General features: G+C 42.7%; 2 protein-coding genes across 6 annotated transcripts in view; one reads left to right on the plus strand and one right to left on the minus strand.

Annotated features, from left to right (window-relative positions):
* Nucleotides 1-24789, minus strand: part of marchf5l (membrane-associated ring finger (C3HC4) 5, like) — a 253777-nt gene that overhangs the window by 129872 nt on the left and 99116 nt on the right. The window lies entirely within an intron of this gene.
* The window catches only part of LOC146976849 (stonustoxin subunit alpha-like), a 55877-nt gene that overhangs the window by 28659 nt on the left and 2429 nt on the right, over nucleotides 1-24789 (plus strand). Inside the window, exons 1-10 of one of the 5 annotated variants that reach the window (XM_085792618.1) lie at nucleotides 7804-7862; nucleotides 8687-8789; nucleotides 8926-9119; nucleotides 9636-9712; nucleotides 10005-10230; nucleotides 11243-13046; nucleotides 13407-13557; nucleotides 14228-14256; nucleotides 14485-14658; nucleotides 14773-14819. In XM_085792618.1, coding sequence (XP_085648744.1) covers nucleotides 8701-8789; nucleotides 8926-9119; nucleotides 9636-9712; nucleotides 10005-10230; nucleotides 11243-13046; nucleotides 13407-13557; nucleotides 14228-14256; nucleotides 14485-14658; nucleotides 14773-14819 — 2791 coding nt within the window. In that variant the 5' untranslated portion in view covers nucleotides 7804-7862; nucleotides 8687-8700. Of the gene's footprint in view, nucleotides 1-122; nucleotides 297-817; nucleotides 992-1110; nucleotides 1158-7803; nucleotides 7863-8686; nucleotides 8790-8925; nucleotides 9120-9635; nucleotides 9713-10004; nucleotides 10231-11242; nucleotides 13047-13138; nucleotides 13311-13406; nucleotides 13558-14227; nucleotides 14257-14484; nucleotides 14659-14772; nucleotides 14820-24789 lie in introns of those variants that run through there. The other 4 variants (XM_085792619.1, XM_085792616.1, XM_085792615.1 and 1 more) reach the window with 4 other exon arrangements.

Raw genomic sequence — 24789 nt, forward strand, 5'->3', positions numbered from 1 at the left:
ATAGATAGATAGATAGATAGATAGATAGATAGATAGATAGATAGATAGATAGATAGATAGATAGATTAACTTTTGTCAAGTCAAACAAGCAAATTTATCTTTTGTTGTTTTTCTCCTTTCAGGCTGAGTGGCTGTAACCTCTCAGAGAGAAGCTGTGAAGCTCTGTCCTCAGTCCTCAGCTCCCAGTCCTCTAGTCTGAGACATCTGGACCTGAGGAACAACAACCTGCAGGACTCTGGAGTGAAGCTGCTGTCTGGTGGACTCAAGAGTCCACACTGTAGACTGGAGGCTCTCAGGTAGGGTGAATTTAGGCAAGGCAACTCAATGTGCTTTACATAAAGACAAAACATTTAAAAAGCAGAGCAGCACAGTCTCTGCCCACCACTCAGAGGTGCATTGCTAATGAGCTGCTGGTGCTGTGCAGAAGGAGAGCCCTGAGAAATGGCACATTTCTTGATTTTGGCTAAAAACTTCATAATCACAATTTAAAGACGGTCATTGGAGGGGGACTTTAATGTAAAGGAGTGTACAGTAATCACAACATATAGAAAGTAGATGATACACATAAAAAAATATAATATATAGGAATCCTTATTAAAAAAATCATACCCTATGCTCTAGTGTGTGCTGGAAGTTTTTTTTAAATTTATATCTTTTATGATCTTGCTTTGAATGAGGTATAATAATAAAGTGGGAAGTTTTGCAGAATTGGGCTGCAGAGTTGCACACACCAATAATTTAATATTTTAACACATAACTCACTGATTCAATCTCTCTCTCTCTCTCTCTCTCTCTCTCTCTCTCTGTGTGTGTTCAGTCTGTCAGGTTGTCTGATCACAGAGGAAAGTTGTTCTTCTCTGGCCTCAGCTCTGAGCTCCAACCCCTCCCATCTGAGAGAGTTGGACCTGAGCTACAATCATCCAGGAGACTCAGGAGTGAAGCTGCTGTCTGCTGGACTGGAGGATCCAAAGTGGAGACTGGACACTCTCAGGTATGGACAGACAACAGCTGCTCTCACACTGTGTCTCTGTCTGATGAACTCTGGTTCATGTTTCATGGTGGATGAGTGAAGGTAGATGAAGTTGATCCTGACTTTGTTTCCTCCTCCAGGGTGGACCATTGTGGACCTCAGAGACTGAGACCTGGTCTGAGGAAGTGTGAGTGTGTTTTAATTTTTTTTTTTAATAGATTAATAAAAACAGAGCTGCACATGTTACACTAGATTATGACATTTTCCAGAGTGATGTACAAAGCTTTGGTTTCTGTCAGTGTGACTGGAAAGATGTTAGAATTCATTCAATTTAAATCCACAAACAACAAACTGATCACATGGATCCAACAAAACAAAGCAATACATGTTACTAACAGTGGAGCCAACAGAACCATAAACACAACAGGTTTATGTCACAAATATGTTGAAAGGATGATTAAAGTGATCTGAGCTGGATTTATCCTCCAGTTCCTCCTTGAATGTCAGACCTGGGGCCATATGTGTGACACATCTGTACAAATACCATATATACTCAGTGTTGAACATATAAACTGGTGTTTGTATGTTAAATGTTTAGTGTGTGGATGGTTTCTAAATCCATCTTTTCAGCATAAAAATGTGAAGAGTAAAGTAAAATGTGTCCATTTCCATAGTGACTGAGATCCATGTGAACTCACAGCTTTGTAATTCTGTAGAAGTGAAAGAAGTTTAACACCAGTCAGTGGAGCCTCAGTCTTCTGACTGGATATTCATCAACACTCAGTACGTTTACATGCAGAGCTTAATCGAGCTATGCTCAAAATTCGATTTTGGCGTCAAGTCGGACTTCTGTCCTTGTCTCAATATACATGCAACTGAAAAAAAACGAATAACTGACGGGGTCCGCCCCCTCATCCGCCGTCACCCGTTGCTCCCCCTGTCCTGTTGACTTTTCTGTCACCTGGTAAAAAACTGAATATAAACAACTTATAAGCTTAATAATAAATTCTCAACTGCAGTTCCCGACCAGACGCGCCAGTCTGGGCTGGATGCGCCCTGAGAATAGGATACGGGCTTCCTTTTTCCTCTCTCTCTCTCTCTCTCTCTCTCTCTCTCTCTCTCTTTCTTTTTTAATAAAACACTCTTGCTGGTCGCGCTGTGTGAAATGCATTGAATCGGCGCTGATGTTGGGTTTTTTTCTTTACTTTGCCGGGTTCGGGCGGCTTCTCTGCTCCACTTGGTGCCGTCTCTACGGTTGTGGAGCATGCGCACATGCATTGTCCAGTTATACTCCGACTAAGGTGTATACATGACGGAGAAAATCGAATTCCAATCGCATTATCTGGGTGTCTTAATCGGAGTTCTCAATTCCGATTTCAGTCGGACTAAGGTGTTTACATGCACTTCAGTTATCCAGTTATAGTCGGATTAAGGCAATAATTCGGTTTTTTCAAGTGTCATGTAAACGTACTGACTGAGTTCAGCCCTTTGCAGCTTTTGGACCAAACCATCCAGACTGTTGTGAAACTTGTTTGTAGCAGACGACACTTTGAGATTTGATGTCAGAGGTGTGTGAACTTCGTACTGAGTGTGAGCTCTTTGGTGGAGGAGATGACAGTTTTAGAAAGCAGATGGGTCAGAGCTTCTTTGTGCTGCAGTGGAAGACGATGATCCAGTTTCATTAGTGACACTTTATTCACTCCATGTGTTCATTGGTGTGGATCTCCATCAGCCTCATCCTCAGCTCCACACCAGAAAAAAAGCACAACATTGTTGATGTTTGAATTATTCTCTTTCATGAATTATCTGTGAAGTTGTTGATAAATACAACAGATGATAAACTGCAGCTGTGTTGTGTCTTGTTCTCTCCATCAGACGCCTGTGAACTGGAACTGGACAAGAACACAATGAACACAGACCTCAAACTGTCTGACAACAACAGGACAGTGACATGGGTGATATGGGATGAGTCATATCCTGATGGCTTCTGGTCTGAGGTTCTGTGTAGAAATGGTCTGACTGGTCGCTGTTACTGGGAGGTCCAGTGGAGAGGACAAGTTTGTATATCAGTGAGTTACAGAGGAATCAGAAGGAAAGGACTCAGTAAAGACCGTTTGTTTGGAGGAGATGATCAGTCTTGGAGACTGATCTGCTCTGATGTTGATGGTCGTTACTCTGTCTGTCACAACAACAAACAAATATCCTCCTCCTCCTGTGTCTCTAACAGAGTAGCAGTGTATGTGGACTGTCCTGCTGGGACTCTGTCCTTCTACTGTGTCTCCTCTGACAGACTATTCCCCCTCTACACCTTCAACACCACCTTCACTGAACCTCTGTATCCTGGATTCTCGATCAGTTGTGGTTCCTCAGTGTCTCTGTGTCGTGTGTAGGTCTCACTGTCTCTCCTGAGGACAGATAGACAGACAGACAGACAGACAGCATACAGAAAGTATTCAGACCCCCTTGCTTGTATTCATTTCATAATTAACAGCTTGTACATAAACACAGAATGAGAAATTTGAGACAGTGGAAACTGAGATGAACTGAAAGGATGTAACGTCTCCTTTTTGGAACAATGTTGATGTAATGTTAATGTAAACATAATAAATGCTATGTTTATGTACAGACTATAAAAGATGGAGCTGAAGTGAGGAGTGTCATTTAAAAGCCTCAGGATTGCATTTTTCTCTGGCTTCAGAGAGATTTACTGACGAACATAGAACAGAATATCCCACAAAATTAATTTGTCATAATAACAGTACAATTTCATTTGGGTCCTCGTCGGTTGACTTAGTCAACACATAGGCCCCAATGAAGAGACAAAATTAACACTCGGACTGATTCTGACCATAGACTGTAAAAAGAATGGACATAGCATCTGTGACGTCACCCATTGGTTTTGGGGAGTCGTTTTTGTAACTCAAATATGGCGGCCTGAACAGCGCCATGTTGGATTGGTCGGCCGAGAACCCGCCCAATGGCCTCGAAGCAGCTGTCCACGGAGCTGCTCGGACCTGTCACTCAACATTTCCGCGCCCTAATTGGCCAGAATCTTAACCTAATAACAGTAAAACGGTAGAGTTAAATAAAAATTCACCCCCCGCAGAGAGTGTGTGGGGGTAGAACCTATCGATTGAGACCAAAAAACGTTCTGACACCAGGCTTTGATCATGTTTACTGAGGATGTAAAGTTGGCAATTTTAACATGGGGGTCTATGGAGAATGCTGCCTTCTGACACCAGCCCCCAGAGGAAGCCGGGGGGATTGCAATTTTTTGAACGCGGAAGTGAGCTTCACTTCTCAGACCGACAACTGCCCCCTTGATTCTGACACTCCCTTCACATTAATATTTGAGATGTTCAGATAATAAAGTCGACCCGTTCTCTGCTGATCTCAGACACCAACAGATAAAAGATCTGGTCTTTAATCCAGGAAACAGCAGCAACATCACAGATCACATTAAAAACAACTTCAGTGACTTAAACTTTGTTCAATCTCAGCAGGTCGATGCTTCAGTGCTGCAGATTATCAAGTTTTATAATGTCAGGAAGCCTGATCTATAATCTATAGTCTATAATATCACATCACAACTTTACTCCAGTCGAGGTCCAGATCTACAAACCTGGACTTCACCTGGGTGAATGCAGAATAACTTTGTTTTACAAAGAGCTTTATTAAACAACTGGTTCACCAGGACAGAAAATAAAAACAACGGCAAACTGACAACACTGTTTCTAATCAATACTCTAATTAATCCCCATGATCTGGTTCCTTTTCTGTTTTTGACCCCAACAATCAAACTAATTCAAACATTGTGAGTTATATTTTGAAATTCTGCTTGAACTTTTTAAAAAAATCAAATATCAATACATCAGTGGTTTAACCCTTCGATCTCCATCAGCTAAATCAGTTCTGTAGTTTCTTTCTCCTTCAAAACAGGAGGAAGAGCATCAAGTGAAAACATCTGTCTAACGTCAAAGACAGGAAGTAGCTCACAAAACAAAGCAAAAATCAACCAGTACATCAAGAAAAAGATAAGTGAGAATCTGTCTGCAGAGAAAAGCATCAACCTGTTCCACTGTCGTTTCTTTCTCATCCACACACAGGAGGAAGAGCATCAAGTGAAAACATCTGTCTATCACCACACACACACACACACACACAAACACACACACACACACACACACACACACACACACACACACACACACACACACACACACACACACACACACACACACACATTCATACTGTGCAATAATAAATCAGTGAAACACCTGCAGCAGGTTCTGGTTCAGACTTCTTGTTAAAACAGTGTCGGGTCGAGTCGCATGTCTAAGTGTGTGTGTGTGTGTGTGTTTTGTGTGTGTGAGGATTACAGTAACACCATTGCAGACAGTCATATGGATGAGCGTTCAGAGCACAGCAGGTCGAATGATTGTGTTTGCAAACAGCAGCTCCACCCTCTTATTAATGTTGCTGAACCACACCAATATACAACCTGTCAAAAGACTTTCTATATATGAGCTTCTTAAGGAAAAACTGTTCATTATCTTTAAATTACATTAAATCTAATTTTGAATTGCGTGACTGCCGTTTCTTTTACTGCATAAGGTAAAATATACAGTGATTATGCTGAAGCCTGGCTGCTGTGTCAGTCAGCTCTAGTGATGCAAAGAAAATAAAAAACAAACAAACGTATAACTTAATTCAATCATGTCTGGAACTACATTCTGCTGGGCGGAGTGATTTCAAGAATGTAACGTGACATGATTATCTCATAGCGTGGTGAATGTGCAGGTCACAACTTGTCCACCAGATCGTTTGTGGAGTTGTTGGATTGTGTATTTGATGAGTTTGATGAGGGACAGGAGACCTGTACCGTTCACCTCCATTGTGTTCACTGAGCAGCTCACGTCTCTGCCCCGCCCATCTCAAAACAACATGCAAGGTAATGAACCCACTGCTATGACTATATGGTGAGAGGGGGATCTGACTAAATGTTGAACTATCGTTTTATATAATCGGACTGGACTCATTAACTATCTAATACATGATTTTTTGCAGAAAATTTGAAATTTAACATTATGGACAAAATGCAAGTTGATACAAAGGGCTCAGCTGTTGGTCAGAGATGTGACTGTCAGCTGTTACTGTAGTGAACCTGAATCTATTGCTCCATGGAATATGACTTACCACCATCTAGTGGACAGACCATAGAACTACACCTCTCTTTTGATTTCCATCACTGATTGGATTTCTTAAACAGGTTAGACGGGTGTTTTTTAGGTGTGGACTCTGAAGTTATGAGGATGTGACTCCTAATCAGATTAAATGCACACATACAGCAGGACTAATGAAGAAGACGGAGCAGCTTCTGCTCTCCAAATGTTTCGTCGACACATGAAGGTGGAAAGTGTGTGAAAGTCGACCTGAAGAGCGTTCAGCAGGTGAGAATCTTCAAATGTCTGATGAACAGGATAAATGTGGCCACATGTTGTTGTGTCACTGTTTGACGGGACATGAGAAAAGTTTTTGATGCTTAATGGGTGTTTCTGATTGAGTCAAATATTGTTATCAATGTCTGTTGGAGTTGAAAGACAATTATTTAGGAACTATTCACATTTGTGTTAGTGTTTGATAGAAGCAACAGAGGTCTGATTGTAACCTGAGACAACGACATCAGACATAGATACAGAGAGTGACAGAACTGGTTGGACAGCTTTGGTCAAAACTGATCATATAATGTTTGGACTCCATGTCCTTAAAACACAGTCAACACTAGTAGAGACTTGTCTTCACTGCAGCTTTGTTCCCTTCCTAGATGAATCTGTTCAAGAGCAAATACATATTCAGTCAAAGGTCAAAGGACGACGTGCTGTATGACTTGTTGCTTGGGGGAGGAATCAACAGTAGTTTGTGTAGGAGCCATGTTTTATTCAAACCTTGCACCATCAGGCCACTAGGTGGCATTATTTTCTTTGTGCCTGACCTGAACCGGATGTTGGTGGGGGGTCAGGCAGGTTACTTGAGATTGCTCATTGTGTAGCCCAGGTGTTGCTGATGAGGCAGGAGCAAACAGTTTTTGACGGTGCTCAGCGGTGATTTAAGTTTGATCGTTTTCTGTTTATGTTATAATACGTGGCTTCACCCAGAAATAAAAGGAACATGATTGTTTCAAACGCAAAGAAGTTTCCGTTGGTTCATGCTCAAGTACCAGTCTAAACAATAGCCTACTATCAGCAACCAGTAGTGGCTACAGGACAAGCCACTACAGTTTGATTTAGGAAAGATCATTAACACTAATGATCTTTCCTAAATCAAACTGCCCTAACCCTAAAAAAATATGTCCTCAAAGGACTTTTTTTTTTCGTTTTTCATTCTTTAATTTTTTTAAACATTATCTTTAATCTGTTAAGCATATATCTTCAACTTTCGTTCCCCAGACTGAAAACATTGTAAAATTATTCCTCTGAACTGAGAGTGAATGTATCACATAAGCAGTATGGACTAACCACATTACTGAGATGTCTTCAAATGTCCAATGAACAGAATAAATATGGTCACATTTTGTTATGCCACTGTCTGACTGGTCATGAGAAAAGTTTTTTATGTGTAACCACCATCTAGTGGACAGACTATAAAACTACACTTTTCTTGTGATTCCATCACTGATTGGATTTATTTTAAACAAGTTAGATGGGTTTTGATGCCACTCTGACGTTTTTTTAAGGTGTTGACTCTGAAGTTGAGGATGTGACTTCTAACCAGATCAAATGCTCACATACAGCAGGACTAATGAAGAAGACGGAGCAGCTTCTGCTCTCCAAATGTTTCGTTGACACATGAAGGTGGAAAGTGTGTGAAAGTCGACCTGAAGAGAGTTCAGCAGGTGAGAATCTTCAAATGTCTGATGAACAGGATAAATGTGGTCACATGTTGTTGTATCACTGTTTGACTGGACATGAAGAAAGTTTTTAATGCTCAACAGGTGTTTCAGATTGAGTCAAATATTGGTATGAATGTCTGTTGGAGTTAAATGACAATTTAGGAACTATTCACATTTGAGCAACAGAGGCCTGATGATTGTAACCTGAGACAACGACATCAGAAATAAATGCAGAGAGTGACAGAACTGGTTGGACAGCTTTGGTCAAAATGAGACATATGTTGTTTTGACTCCACATCCTTAAAACACAGTCACCACTAGTAGAGACTTTTCTTCACTGGAACCTTTTTACCTTCCTAAATTAATCTGCAAATATATTCAGTCAAAGATCAAAGGATGATGTGCTGTATGTGCTATTGTTGTTACTTGGAGGGAGAATCAACAGTAGTTTGATTTAAATCAAATTGCCCTAACCCATTTAAGGACATTAAGAATGTCCTTAAATGATTCTCTTTTTTTCATGTTTTGATATTTTAAACATTGTATTTAATCTGTTAAGCATGCGTCTTTAACTTTCTTTCCCCAGACTTAAAACATTGTGAAATTATTCCTCTGAAATGAGAGTGAATGTATCAGTATGGCCTAACAACATCACTTCTATTGTAATCAATATTTCAGTCAAAATTGCACATTCCTGTGACAATCCTGTATTTTCCTGTGTTGTTCACTTTTCCAATCTCATCTACTGGATGTTAAGACGCCCATTATTATGTGTCCTGTGAAGTGAGTCCTGTTGTGATGAAGCCTGTTGTTGTGTTTGTGTGAAGGTGGGGGCTCTGCTATGAACCAGTGTGAGGACAGAGAGGAGGGAGCCCCTCCCTCTAAAACCACTCTGAGGGGGGAACATGAGAGCCAGACCAAAGCTCAGAGGTGAGATAAGGATCTCTCTTGGTGATACTGGGCAACATCAGTGGAAACCAACTTGATTTCTCATGTGATTTGATGTTTATTTGGGTCATTATAAGGTTCAGTATATCTCATTATTTGTTATTTTCCTTGTTACCAGAAACAAGAAGCAGGGAGAAGACTCTGCTGTCCCCAGCTGTTTGTCCATGAAGAGTGACGGGTCTATTATTTTACCCTATAATTTTAAAAGTGGACAACAGTCTGCTGACCCCAGCTGTTTGTCCATGAAGAGTGACCGGTCTCTGACTTTACCCCTTAATTTTAAAAGTGGACAACAGTCTGCTGACCCAAGTTGTGTGCCAATGAAGAGTGAATGGTCTAGGGTTCCGCTTGATGACGTCACAGAAAGGTAAACCTTATTATTATCTATATAAAAGCTTCAAAAACATCTTTAAAAACTCAACTCAACTTAGACTTTTTCATGGAGCACTTAAAAAAACAAACAAATGTGACCAAAGTGCTGCACAGATCAATAAAAACATGCAATTATTAAAATACCATAAAATCCACAAGTAAAATGCAATAAAATACTAATGACCTAAAGAAACGAAATATTGGTAAAAGTCCAAATGTGTCAACCCAACTGAACGCCAAGGAGAAAATGTATGTTTTAGGCAGGATTTAAACATCTTTATTGACCCTGCTGACCGGTTGTGCAATGGCAGGTTGTTCCAGAACCAAGAGCAGCCGCAGTAAAAGCTCGGTCACCTTTGGTATCTGGAGGAGATATTGCCCTTTACTTTCGATAAAATCCTCACTGATGTGATTGTTTTATTTCATGTTCTAAACGTTCATCTGTTCTCCACAGAGTTCTCCAGGAGACCTCAGAGGTTCTCAGTGATCAGTCCACCAAACAGCATCACACAGACCTGGACTCCATTTTTATGGTGTGTAAATGTCCATCTACACACAGAACTGATGACTACAGCAGCCACCAAGAAATGTTCAGCTACTAACAATGTCATGCTGCTTTATTTGTTTTACAAAACATTTCTCGCCATGGTACTTAATTTATTTTTATCAGATCAGCAGGTTTGATTAACATCTCCAAATCTCTCTGTGTAGCTGTGAAGAGAAGTGGATATGATTAAGCACAGTCCTGGTGACTGATGATCTGATGTTTGATCCATGTGTTTATACTGAAAGTGAAGTTTACACAGCATGCTATTGTTTTTCCAGCTGCTGGAGGAGAACATTGTCACTTTTGTGAAGAATGAGCTGAAGAGAGCGCAAAAACTTCTGAGTCCAAATTGCTCAGAATTATTAGATAATCCTGACAATGATGATGAGGTAGTGGGTGGTGATGATGAAGATCAGAGGAGGAGCAGAGAGTCATTTCTGAAGATCACAGTGAACTTCCTGAGGAGAATGAAGCAGGAGGAGCTGGCTGACTGTCTGCAGAGCAGTAAGAGGATTTCTAGAACATTTTCTAGTAGATAGAGATAGAGTGAAATAAACTCCTCAAATTTTATTATCATTTCTCTCATTTAATAATACCAATTGGTGTTGTATTTTATATCGTTGGAAAGCCTGATTAGTCACCTTTACAATGAGGTACAACTTGTAAGGATCATGCATCCGTGAGATGAGCAACACAGCTAAATGTGTGGGTAGGGCCCCTAAAAAAAAAAGCCACGCAATTTTCTCCTGTCGGTATTTACTCTTGTTTTGAGCTTTCTGTGCTGCCAGGTGTGTGTCAGTCACAGGTGTATGACTGGCTTACCATGTGTCCAGACTTGCTTAGCGGATTGGATGATTGCACTCTCCCACGTGGAAAAAAAAACGTGTGCAATTTTTACACTTTATTCATTTTACACCGTCTGGGACGTCACTATTGTGTGGAACACAACAGCTTGGCAAATACACATGCCGGTCACTGGCCTGGCCACATTTAGCTGTAGGATGACATCCCATTACTCAACCAGGAGTTGTTCAAGGTCAACCAGTGTGGTTTTGTTGGTCACTCTAACATGTACAGCACGGCCAAGCCGATTTCCACAAGTGTTCAACTGTTGCTTTCATTCCATGGATTCACAATTCTTACAAGTTGTACCTCGTTGTAAAGATGACTAAACAGGATTTCCAACGATATAAAATACAACTTCACTTCTTACGCCCTGACGAAAAGCATCTGGTCGAAACCGGGCGGCGTCTCATATATTTTAATAGAGATATGCCCTAAATAAAATAAAGGCTTTTTAAAGAATTCCTTGGCTCAGTCGGAGTGCCTAAAGTAAGCGTTTCGCTTTTGCTGTTTGTACAACACCAATTGGTTTTTATCAAAGATGATTGACTAAAATAATATCTCCAAACTTTTTGGAGGAGTTTATGTTATAATGGACATTCTTAAGTGCAATTAGATGTTAAAATATTGACATCATATTTCTTTCATTGATCTTATGTTTTTCTCTGTTTAGAAAGTCATGCTGCAGTTTGTCGACGTGAACACAAATTGAACCTGAAGAAGAAGTTCCAGTGTGTGTTTGAGGGGATCTCTAAAGCAGGAAACCCAACCCTTCTGAACCAGATCTACACAGAGCTCTACATCACAGAGGGAGGGGCTGGAAAGGTCAATGATGAACATGAGATCAGACAGATTGAAACAGCGTCCAGGAAACCAGACACACCAGAAACAACCATCAGACAAGAAGACATCTTTAAAGTCCTACCTGAAAGAGACCGACCAATCAGAACAGTGATGACAAAGGGAGTGGCTGGCATTGGGAAAACAGTCTTAACACAGAAGTTTACTCTGGACTGGGCTGAAGACAAAACCAACCAGGACATACACTTCACATTTCCCTTCACCTTCAGAGAACTGAATGTGCTGAAAGAGAAAAGGTTCAGCTTGGTGGAACTTGTTCATCACTTCTTCTCTGAAACCAAAGAAGCAGGAATCTGCAGGTTTGATCAGTTTCAGGTCGTCTTCATCTTTGACGGTCTGGACGAGTGTCGACTTCCTCTGGACTTCCACAACACTGAGATCCTGACTGATGTGACAGAGTCCACCTCAGTCAACGTGCTGCTGACCAACCTCATCAGGGGGAAACTGCTTCCCTCTGCTCGCCTCTGGATAACCACACGACCTGCAGCAGCCAATCAGATCCCTCCTCAGTGTGTTGACATGGTGACAGAGGTCAGAGGGTTCACTGACCCACAGAAGGAGGAGTACTTCAGGAAGAGGTTCAGAGATGAGGGGCAGGCCAGAAAGATCATCTCCCACATCAAGACCTCACGAAGCCTCCACATCATGTGCCACATCCCAGTCTTCTGCTGGATCACTGCTACAGTTCTGGAGGAGCTGTTGAAAACCAGAGAGGGAGGAGAGCTGCCCAAGACCCTGACTGAGATGTACATCCACTTCCTGGTGGTTCATCTAAAACTAAAGAAGGTCAAGTATGATGGAGGAACTGAGACAGATCCACACTGGAGTCCAGAGAGCAGGAAGATGATTGAGTCTCTGGGAAAACTGGCTTTTGAGCAGCTGCATAAAGGAAACCTGATCTTCTATGAATCAGACCTGACAGAGTGTGGCATCGATATCAGAGCAGCCTCAGTGTACTCAGGAGTGTTCACACAGATCTTTAAAGAGGAGAGCGGCCTGTACCAGGACAAGGTGTTCTGCTTCGTCCATCTGAGTGTTCAGGAGTTTCTGGCTGCTCTTCATGTCCATCTGACCTTCATCAAATCTGGAATCAATCTGATGTCACAACAACCAACAAACTCCTGGCGGTCTAAAGCCTTGAGAGAAAAATCTGAATCAAAATATTTCTACCAGAGTGCTGTGGACGAGGCCTTACAGAGTCCAAATGGACACCTGGACTTGTTCCTCCGCTTCCTCCTGGGTCTTTCACTGGAGACAAATCAGACCCTCCTACAAGGTCTAACGTCAAAGACAGGAAGTAGCTCACAAAACAAAACAGAGATCATCCAGTACATCAAGAGAAAGATCAGTGAGAATCTCTCTCCAGAGCATAGCATCAACCTGTTCCACTGTCTGAATGAACTGAATGATCGTTCTCTAGTGGAGGAGATCCAACAGTCCCTGAGATCAGGACGTCTCTCCACAGACAAACTGTCTCCTGCTCAATGGTCAGCTCTGATCTTCATCTTACTGTCATCAGAAGAAGATCTGGACGAGTTTGACCTGAATAAATACTCTGCTTCAGAGGAGGCTCTCCTGAGGCTGCTGCCAGTGGTCAAAGCCTCCAACAAAACTCTGTATGTGCATATATCCATCTGGATTAACCTTTTGTCTTTGGTCAAGTCAAACAAATAAATGATCTGTTACTGGTACATTTTGTGTTTTTCTCCTTTCAGGCTGAGCTGCTGAAAAAGAAGTTGTGAAGCTCTGTCCTCAGTCCTCAGCTCCCAGTCCTCTAGTCTGAGACACCTGGACCTGAGTAACAACGACCTGCAGGACACAGGAGTGAAGCTGTTGTCTGTTGGACTGGAGAGTCCACACTGTACACTGGAGACTCTCAGGTTAGTGTGCAGCTGTTGTGTATTTATGATACTGATCTCTTGTTTTCTTGAAGTGTTTAATGCTTGTTTTGTTTTTTGCCTCCAACTCCTCATCAGACTGAGTGGCTGTAACCTCTCAGAGAGAAGTTGTGAAGCTCTGTCATCAGTCCTCAGCTCCCAGTCCTGTAGTCTGAGACACCTGGACCTGAGTGACAACAACCTGAAGGACTCAGGAGTGAAGCTGTTGTCTGGTGGACTTAAAGGGATAGTTCAACATTTTGGCAAATTGGCCCATTGCCATAATCGCTATAGTCATAGCAGTAGGTTCGTTACCTTTAATTGTAGGTGTAAGCTATTTTTAGTACAGCGGAGCGCAGCAGCTGGCTGCTCAGAGCTACGCTATGGAGGCTAAGGGAATTTCTTGGTTTCCCTCATTAAACTCATCAAATACAAAATCCCAAAACTCCACAGCGCTTTTGTAGACAAGTTGTGAGCTGCACAACCACCACGCTATGAGATAATGACGGAACGATACGAAACGGAGCCGTTTTCGAGGTAAATTCATACAAAACCGCTGATGCGCGTTGCGTTCAGGGACAGTTTTTCAGCAAGCAGTCTCCGTATTTACCCTGTATTTACCTCGAAAACGGCTCCGTTTCGTATCGTTCCGTCATTATCTCATAGCGTGGTGGTTGTGCAGGTCACAACTTGTCTACAAAAGCGCTGTGGAGTTTTGGGATGTTGAATTTGATGAGTTTAATGAGGGAAACCAAGAAATTCCCTTAGCCTCCATAGCGCAGCTCTGAGCAGCCAGCTGCTGCGCTCCGCCGTACTGAAAACAGCTTACACCTACAATTAAAGGTAATGAACCTACTGCTATGACTATAGCGATTATGGCAATGGGCCAATTTGCCAAAATGTTGAACTATCCCTTTAAGAGTCCACACTGTAGATTGGAGACTCTCAGGTAGGGTGAATTTAGCAAGGCTTCATATATTTTTTTATGATCTTGTATTGAATGAGGTGAAATAATGAAGTGGGAAGGTTTGTAGAATTGGGCAATAGTTTATTAGTTTAATATATTATCTGAAAAACACACAACTGACACTGACTCGATATATCTCTCTCACTCGCTGTCTGCGTGTTATGTGTACAATTTACAAATTAATTTAGAGGTGTGTGTGTATTTGTTCAGTCTGTCAGGTTGTCTGGTCACAGAGAAAGGCTGTTCTTCTCTGGCCTCAGCTCTGAGCTCCAACCCCTCCCATCTGAGAGAGCTGGACCTGAGCTACAATCATCCAGGAGACTCAGGAATGAAGCTGCTGTCTGCTGGACTGGAGGATCCAGATTGGAGACTGAAGACTCTCAGGTATGGACAGATGGACAGACAACATCAGCTCTCAAACTGTCTATGTTTCTTTGACTAACTGATTAACTGAGTGAAGGTGGATGAAGTTGATCCTGACTTTGTTTCCTCCTCCAGGATGGACCATTGTGGACCTCAGAGACTGAGACCTGATCCAAGGAAGTGTGAGTGTCTTTTAAATTCGTTTTCTGAGAACACAGCTGCACATGTTACACTAGATTTTTACATTTTACAGATGTACGAAGTCTAATTTCTCCAGAGATTTATTTAGGAATGAGTTTTTGTTTTGTCAGTGTGGATGGAAAGATGTTAGAATTCAATCAATTTAAATCCACAAACAACAAACTGATCACATGGGTCCAACAAAACAAATCAAAACATGTTATTAACAGTGCAGCCAACAGAACCATAAACACAACAGGCTATAATTAATGTCACAAAGATGTTGAAAAGATAATTAAAGTAGTCTGAGATGGATTTCGCCTCCAGTTCCTCCCTGAATTTCAGGCCTGGGGCCAGATGTGTGACACATCTGTACAAATATCAGACACCCTCAGTGTTTAACATGTAAACTGGTGTTTGTATGTTAAATGATGAGTGTGTGGATGGTTTCTAAATCCAACTTTTCAGTCTCAACTTTGATCTTTAAATCAACAATCAAACTCATATTAATGAGATTAATGACCTTGGTATTGATAATTGTATTATTAGGTTAAAGGGATAGTTCACCCTAGAATGATATTTCGCTCATTATCTACTCACCCTCATGTTGACTAAGGGCTGGAAGAATTCTCAGAGTCCACCGTCCCTTCTCTGAGTTACAGGGGGTCTCGGCATAGCAGTGCATGTCCATATAACGGTTGCAAAGGGACACCGGAGCTCTTCGTAAAAAAACACACACAAAAAAACATCCAAATACCTCCATGATGCTCGTATGTAATGTCTGTCTTGTGCTGAAGCCCCAAATTGCGTAATTGTCCCGAAAAAAATTAAATAAGTCTATATTTTAAGCTTGTTTGTAGCGGAAGCTTCTCGAAGCTCCTCTTCCTGGTCCGTCCAAATCTCGCGTGATTTGCGCCGGCGTCAGCATGCGTCAGTGCGGTTACTGCGAATCACGCGAGATTTGGACGGACCAGGAAGAGGAGCTTCGAGAAGCTTCCGCTACAAACAAGCTTAAAATATAGACTTATTTAATTTTTTTCGGGACAATTACGCAATTTGGGGCTTCAGCACAAGACGGACATTACATACGAGCATCATGGAGGTATTTGGATGTTTTTTTGTGTGTGTTTTTTTACGAAGAGCTCCGGTGTCCCTTTGCAACCGTTATATGGACATGCACTGCTATGCCGAGACCCCCTGTAACTCAGAGAAGCCACGGAGGAATCTGAAACTTCTTCCAGCCCTTAGTCAACATGAGGGTGAGTGGATAATGAGCGAAATATCATTCTAGGGTGAACTATCCCTTTAATACCATTAAAGGCATCATTTTCTTCTCAGTTTTTCCTTTTCATTAGATTCAATAATGATGATTTATGATCCTTTCCAGCTGATGGATTCACTATAAACAGCCAGATGCTGAGTAGTTGTGATGCTGCTCTGCTCAGATGTTCAAAGACCAGGGCAACAGTTACGACAAGGCAATAAACAACTGTATCGTCAGCATAAAATTGTAAAGAGTAAAGTAAAATGTGTCCATTTCCATAGTGACTGAGATCCATGTGAACTCACAGCTTTGTAATTCTGTAGAAGTGAAAGAAGTTTAACACCAGCCAGTGGAGCCTCAGTCCTCTGACTGGATATTCATCAACACTGAGTTCAGCTCTTGCAGCTTTTGGACCAAACCATCCAGACTGTTGTGAAACTTGTTTGTAGCAGACGACACTTTGAGATTTGATGTCAGAGGTGTGTGAACTTCATGCTAAGTGTGAGCTCTTTGGTGGAGGAGATGACAGTTTTAGAAAGCAGATGGGTCAGAGCTTCTTTGTGCTGCAGTGGAAGACGATGATCCAGTTTCATTAGTGACACTTTATTCACTCCATGTGTTTATTCAGTCCCTCCAGGAATTCGCGATGTTGCGATCGCAACAATTAACGCAAATTCAGCCAATCCCCGCGAATTTTTGCAATCTTGCAATTTTGTACAATCACCGCAACTTTTCCGCAAATTGGACCAATTGTCGGTGCTTTCCGCGAGTTATACAGCAGAGAGTGCGAGTCTGGACGGAGCGGAGGTCGAAAGTGAGTCCACGGAGGAACGGCGTGGCTGGGCTGACGGCAAGAAACTTGATACAACGTGCACAAAGTGATAAGTAAAGGAACACAAGCTGAGTTGAACGTGTTGAGTGTGAGTTGTCCTGGTTGACCACCCGAGGCTGTGTCAACCCCGCAGCACCCGCCGAGGGGGAATCCAGTGAGTGCGCCACTGCAGGGCCGGAGCGGAGCAGCCGGCGGCCAGGTGCCCCTTCCCCCATCCTAAGGCCCTGGCCCTGGAATTGAGTAGCCACCCTCCCCTTTTTATTCAAAGACTGGATAGTTTTAATGGCATTTTAAAACAACACAGTCTCACCCCTTTGCGTCAAACGGTTGACGCTTGGTCAAGGCCCCTTACGTCAATATACTGACGTGGAGGGGGTACCCTCGAGGTCGTTTCTCGACGAATAGGGCCACTCATAGACTTGAATGCAAATCCCTCATCGTCGGATTTTGACGAAGGGGGGCGGGACCGTTTCTCCCTCACTCCCAGTGCGTCAACAGCCTGACGAACGGTCACTGTCCCTCCTCGTCACATGCCTGACTCATTAGGTGCCCGTTTTTCGTCAGGTTTTGACGATGGAGGCTTTCAGTTGATTCCAATGCAGTCCCCTTCGCGGCGACATGTGACGCTCAGAGCAAGTGATCCAGCCGAGCCGCTGCGGCACTGAAAGACGCTGTGAGCAGAGAATAACTTTTTTTTTTTTTTTTTTTTTTAACTTTTCCTTAAATCTTTATTGAACCTGATGCTGCTGTGTCTGACGTAGCTTTCGGCAAGGACGTCCTTTCGGTTATTTATTTATTTATTTAGTGATCATGGTGTTTGGTGCAGAATAATCAATCAATAAATAAATAAATAAATTACGTCCTTGTCGGAAGCTGCGTCAGACCAGGAGGGGGGTGGTTGTGGATTCTACAGGTGAAGACCACTTCCGCGTTCAAAAAGCTGCTCTGTTTAATCAATATTCTGAAGAAAGATCTGATTATTAGCCATAACGCTATAACCATCCAAGGAAGACTGTGTAACAATATTATGTGCTTCTGCTGAGTCCAAAAGCCCTGTGTAATATCAACTTTATTTTAAGAAAACACGCTTTGTTTCCAATGTCATATCACGGAGAAGCACTACATTACCCATAATCCTCATATTTATCAGCGACGTGTCTGATTGGTTGAGCTTGCTGTTACCAGCAAATGAAAAAATAAAACAAATTGAGCTTATATTATTTTCTTAGTAACTAAAAGGTCTTAACATCTTTTTTGTTTTCAACATTGAATAAAAAAAGGGTGCTATATTGTTAAAATTCAACAATAAAGTGCATAAAAGTTGGCTTGACTTCTTTCTTTTTTTTCATAATTTTCACCAGCATCTTTCTGGTCCATCACATCATATTTATTGTAATTTTTAATTCAATGAGTGACATTTTATTTTTTATCTGAAAAACATTATTATGAATTCAAGGGTCAGAGGTCACTGATTAGTGTTAAATTTAACCTTTTTGACCCTGTTTCCTTGAATAAATCACTAAGACTTTGATGCGGGAAGCTGAGATTTTGATAGGTTGTCCAGAATGTCTAGTAGATTGTGTGTGCAAAAGATTCAGAGCTCTGTGACATTCAGAAGGGTCACAAATAGCCAAAAAGCAATGCTCCTTTCTCTGACCTCATATTAAAGGAGAAATGCAATTCTTTAATAGCTTCCAGATGCTTTGGCCTATCAGGCTGAATTTTTAGCTACAGGAGCTGGTGTACGATCAGGAAGTAGGGGAGCTGTGCATAAAGCCAATTGGTAAGTGTCAAAGGTCACAGGGGTCAAACATCAAAGTGAATCCAGCCATTCCTGCTTTTTCTCAACAAAACATACACGCTTTAAGTTATCATCATGAAATATTAATAGGTTGTATATCAGAGAGTCCTCTATCAGAATATTTTGGTCCCGTTGCTCTAGGGGCCCCAGGGGGCCCCGGGGGGCCACTTGGCTTTCCCATGCTCCCACAGAGTTGGGTCTCGGGGTGATGGATAAGGGCCTCACCATGAGTCCACAGGCCAAGTTTCAAGTGATTTGGTCGGTTTCTATGGAAACGGCGGCCTCAAGGATACAGAGGAATTCGGCTGTTTGAAGCCCCGCCTCTCGAAAAGTAATGGCTCGATCAGGACCAAACACACATCTACGCGTTCGTCTTGGGCCCCCGAACCATATATTACGAAATCAGAACTGCACGACTTTTGGAAATGTGTTTTGTCTATTTCGGCTTTTCAGTCTCAGAGTCTGTCAGACTTAAAGCGTGAGAGACCCTCTTAGTCAGAAAAGCTGAAATAGACAAAACACATTTCCAAAAGTCGTGCAGTTCTGATTTCGTAATATATGGTTCGGGGGCCCAAGACGAACGCGTAGATGTGTGTTTGGTCCTGATCGAGCCATTACTTTTCGAGAGGCGGGGCTTCAAACAGCCGCATTCCTCTGTATCCTTGAGGCCGCCGTTTCCATAGAAACCGACCAAATCACTTGAAACTTGGCCTGTGGACTCATGGTGAGGCCCTTATCCATCACCCCGAGACCCAACTCTGTGGGAGCATGGGAAAGCCAAGTGGCCCCCCGGGGCCCCCTGGGGCCCCTAGAGCAACGGGACCAAAATATTCTGATAGAGGACTCTCTGATATACAACCTATTAATATTTCATGATGATAACTTAAAGCGTGTATGTTTTGTTGAGAAAAAGCAGGAATGGCTGGATTCACTTTGATGTTTGACCCCTGTGACCTTTGACACTTACCAATTGGCTTTATGCACAGCTCCCCTACTTCCTGATCGTACACCAGCTCCTGTAGCTAAAAATTCAGCCTGATAGGCCAAAGCATCTGGAAGCTATTAAAGAATTGCATTTCTCCTTTAATATGAGGTCAGAGAAAGGAGCATTGCTTTTTGGCTATTTGTGACCCTTCTGAATGTCACAGAGCTCTGAATCTTTTGCACACACAATCTACTAGACATTCTGGACAACCTCAAAATCTCAGCTTCCCGCATCAAAGTCTTAGTGATTTATTCAAGGAAACAGGGTCAAAAAGGTTAAATTTAACACTAATCAGTGACCTCTGACCCTTGAATTCATAATAATGTTTTTCAGATAAAAAATAAAATGTCACTCATTGAATTAAAAATTACAATAAATATGATGTGATGGACCAGAAAGATGCTGGTGAAAATTATGAAAAAAAAGAAAAAAAGAAAGAAGTCAAGCCAACTTTTATGCACTTTATTGTTGAATTTTAACAATATAGCACCCTTTTTTTATTCAATGTTGAAAACAAAAAAGATGTTAAGACCTTTTAGTTACTAAGAAAATAATATAAGCTCAATTTGTTTTATTTTTTCATTTGCTGGTAACAGCAAGCTCAACCAATCAGACACGTCGCTGATAAATATGAGGATTATGGGTAATGTAGTGCTTCTCCGTGATATGACATTGGAAACAAAGCGTGTTTTCTTAAAATAAAGTTGATATTACACAGGGCTTTTGGACTCAGCAGAAGCACATTGTAGTATATTGATACTATAACTGCTTAGCTGATATATGTTATGCAGTTTGTGTTTAACCACCGCCATCTAGTGGTCATATGGTAATACAGAAATGCCCGGATGTTGACTGGTTTGAGTTGTCTGAGAACTGCAATAAACAAGTGCAGACGGTTGCAAGTTGGCTCCGTGTTCCGTATCTGTTATGGATATATTAACAGTGGTATATTAGGGCAAAGTTATTACAGTGGCGACGAGGATGGGATCCCTTTTAAGTCGGAAGGGAATTCCAGTTGCAGTGCGAGGAAATTAAGGCGTTACACGGAGGTAACAGAACTTTGCAAACTAGCACTAGCAAGACTAGCTAAGCTAACGTCGACGGAGCAGCATGGCCATGTTCATCGGAAATCTCGGCGAATACAAGGAAGGTCAAGAAGACTTCGAGTCATACCTCGAGAGGTTTGAGCAATGGATGATCGTAAACGATGTGGAGGACGATAAACAAGCCAACGTTTTCCTGTCTGTAATAGGTGCAGTAGCCTATGGACTATTAAAAAACCTCTGCATACCAGATAAGCCAAGTAGCCTCTCCTATGAAGTGCTAAGTGGAAATCTATCATCCCATTACAAACCGAAACCGCTAGTTATCGCGGAACGATTCAAATTTCAAAAAAGGAATCAGCAAGAAAATGAGTCCGTGTCGGATTATGTTGTGGCGTTAAAGCAGCTGTCCACCCACTGTGAATTTGGTCCCCATTTAGACGAAGCACTGAGGGACAGATTTGTTAGTGGATTGAGAGTGGAGGCTATTCAGAGAAAGTTGCTCACGGAGCAAGATCTGACATTTGCAAAAGCATGTGAACTATCTTTATCAATGGAAATGGCATCGAGGAATACGTTGGAGTTCGCAAGCAAAATGAAAGGACCTGCCACGGTGAATAGGATTGACAACAAGAGAACAAGCAAAGGTGTGTGGAAAAGCAAACCAGCCACCAGCGAATGGAAAGGTAAAGGCACAAGTGACAATTCCAGACCACAGAGAACAGAAAATCACCAGCCCTGTTACCGATGTGGCGGTAGAAATCATGCAGCGCAGGTATGTAGGTATAAAACAGAGACATGCCACAAGTGTTCAAAAGTAGGACACATAGCAAGGATGTGTAAAACTAAAAATAGGCAAGGACATACACAGTATGTAACTGAAAATAAAAATGAGACAACAGGAAATGGTGATGATGAACTGTTTGGGTCATATCCCATGAATGCCGTGTATCCCACACATACTGTTGGAAATGGAAAGAAGGAAATTACAGTACATGTCCAATTAGAAGGAACTCCTCTAGAGATGCAGCTTGACACAGGAGCTGCTGTAACACTTGTTTCTGAAATAGTGTATAAGAAGCATCTCTCTCATCTGCCACTGAAAGAAAGTAAAGTGCAGCTGTCAACCTTTTCCGGTGAGAACATTCCCTTGATGGGACAAGTGACTGTCAATGCAAAATATGGGAACCAGAGTGGTGATCTACCCCTAGTGATCGTGAAGGGTAACAGACCAGCCCTCCTTGGCCGTAACTGGCTCACAAACTTCAAACTAGACTGGGCCAGCATCTTCTCAGTTATACCAGCAGGGGGCTGTAATAACGCAGATGTGGAGGCAGTGTTGCAAAGATACAAAGCAGTGTTTTCTGAGGAGCTTGGCACTATTCGTGAGTTTAAGGCCAGCATCACAGTAAAGCCAAATACCAAACCGGTCTTCAGGAAGGCCAGACCAGTGCCATATGCACTAAAGGATGCAGTTGAGAAAGAGTTAAACCGGCTAGAAAAAGCAGGCATTATCTCAAAGATAGAACATAGTCAGTGGGCTGCGCCGATAGTAGTGGTACCCAAATCAGACAAGTCAATTCGTATCTGTGGAGACTATAAGGTCACAGTAAATCAGAGTGTGGAAGAGGAGAGCTATCCACTACCGAACGTTGAAGACCTCTTCGCCACACTGGCTGGGGGCACTCTCTTCAGCAAGTTAGACCTGTCACATGCTTACCAACAGCTTGAGTTAGAGAAAGACTCAGAAAAGTATTTGACAATAAATACTCACAAAGGACTGTATGTCTATCATAGACTTTCATATGGAGTGTCTAGTGCGCCTTCTATGTTTCAGAATGTGATGGACCAGATCCTCCAAGGCTTAGAGCACGTGACCTGCTTTTTGGATGACATATTGGTCACAGGAAGAACAAGAGCTGAACACCTGAGGAACCTGGAGGAGGTACTGAGCCGCCTGGAGAGCTACGGGGTGAGAGTGAAAAGAGCAAAATGTGACTTCATGCAGGAGAAAGTAGAATACCTGGGACATCTGATAGATAGGGAGGGACTGCACCCCACTGAGACAAAGGTTGCCGCCATAGTTAATGCACCCCAGCCTACAAACGTCACAGAGCTACGGTCATTTTTAGGGCTGTTAAACTATTACGGTCGGTTCATGAAAGACCTGTCGACTGTACTGCAGCCGCTACATCAACTTCTAAAGAAGGAAATTGATTGGAAATGGACTCCTGAATGTGCAGCAGCATTCAAAGATGCAAAAGAACAGTTAGTGAAGAACTCAGTAGTAGTTCACTATGACACCAAGAAACCCCTGAGATTAGCTTCAGATGCATCCCCTTATGGGATAGGGGCAGTCATGTCTCACATAATGGAAAATGGGGATGAGAAACCTATCGCCTTTGCGTCGCGTACATTGACAGAGGCAGAAAGTAAATATAGTCAGATAGAGAAAGAGGCTTTGGCCATAATTTTTGGCGTGACCAAATTTCATAAATACTTGTATGGCCGCAAGTTCAGTTTAATAACTGACCACAAGCCCCTCCTTGCCATTTTGGGACCCAAGTCTGAAATTCCCACATTAGCTGCCTTACGAATGCAACGATGGGCGCTGAGACTGATGGCTTATGACTACAGTATAGAGTACAGAACGTCAGCAGAGAATGCAAACGCAGATGCGTTATCTAGACTGCCGGGGAAGGAAAAGGATAATACAGCGGAGGAGAACAGTATCTTCTATTTCTCAGTAGTGGATGAGCTCCCCGTGCAGGCCACAGAGATCGCACAGAGCACTCTCAAGGACCCAGTCCTATGCAAGGTACTGGAGCTGACTCGGTCCGGATGGCCAAGTCATATTAAGGATGAGAGACTGAAACCATACTTTACCCGAAAAAATGAACTGTCTGTGGAACAAGGTTGTATTCTGTGGGGAATTCGAGTTATCATTCCACCAGCACACCGAGAGCGACTACTGCATGATCTACACCAAGGCCACCCTGGAGGGTGCAAGATGAAGGCCTTGGCCAGGAGCTACTTGTGGTGGCCCCAGTTAGACAGTGAAATAGAACATGCAGTACAACAATGTGATGCCTGTCAGAGTGTAAGGAAACTACCAGCAGCCGCACCACTACACTGCTGGCAGTGGCCGACTAGGGTTTGGCAGAGGATACATATTGACTTTGCAGAGAAAGATCAACACCACTTCTTAGTATTAGTGGACAGTCATTCGAAATGGCTTGAGGTAATCGCCATGGCAACAACCACAGCCGCCAAAACGATTGAGGTTTTGCGGAACATCTTTTCTTCCTACGGTCTTCCTGAGGAGATTGTTTCCGACAACGGTCCTCAATTTACTTCGCAGGAGTACAAGACATTCCTGCTAAGCAACGGCATAAAACAGACGTTGGTACCAGCTTACCATCCCGCTTCCAATGGAGCTGCAGAGCGAGCAGTTCAGACAGTGAAAGCGTCACTGCTGAAACAAGTGCTCGATGAAAAGAAACAAAATGTCACGATAACAATGCAGCACAGGCTCGCAAACTTCCTGATGTCATACCGGAGTACACCACACAGCGTCACAGGATGCGCACCAGCTGAACTGTTCCTCAAACGTCAAATCAGGACCAGGTTCAGCTTACTGAAACCAGATCTTGCTCGAGTGGTGGAAGCAAAACAACAAAAGCAGAAAGACTACCATGATCAAACCGCCTCCAAGCTGAGACATCTGTCTGAGGGTGACTCAGTCCTGATCCGAAATTTCCGCGGAGGAAAGGAGAGGTGGACGAAAGGAACAGTGGAAAAAAGACTCGGACCAGTCACCTACCTGGTATGGAACGGAGTGTGCCGGCGCTCAGTCCACATCGACCATCTGCTGTACAACCGACCGTCCAGTCCAGGGACATTGGAGTTTCCGGATGAGCAGCTGGACGTCACAAACAACTACCCTGCGGTGGTTCATGCGGACTTGGGGGGAAAGGCACACCTGGAGCAGTAGGTGGTAGCCCGTACTCACCTGAAGAGACAACATTGAAACGTATGCAGACTAAA

Source organism: Trachurus japonicus, chromosome 12 (assembly GCF_045865225.1).
Source record: "Trachurus japonicus isolate A0001 chromosome 12, Traja_1.0".
Classification (NCBI taxonomy): Eukaryota; Metazoa; Chordata; class Actinopteri; order Carangiformes; family Carangidae; genus Trachurus; species Trachurus japonicus.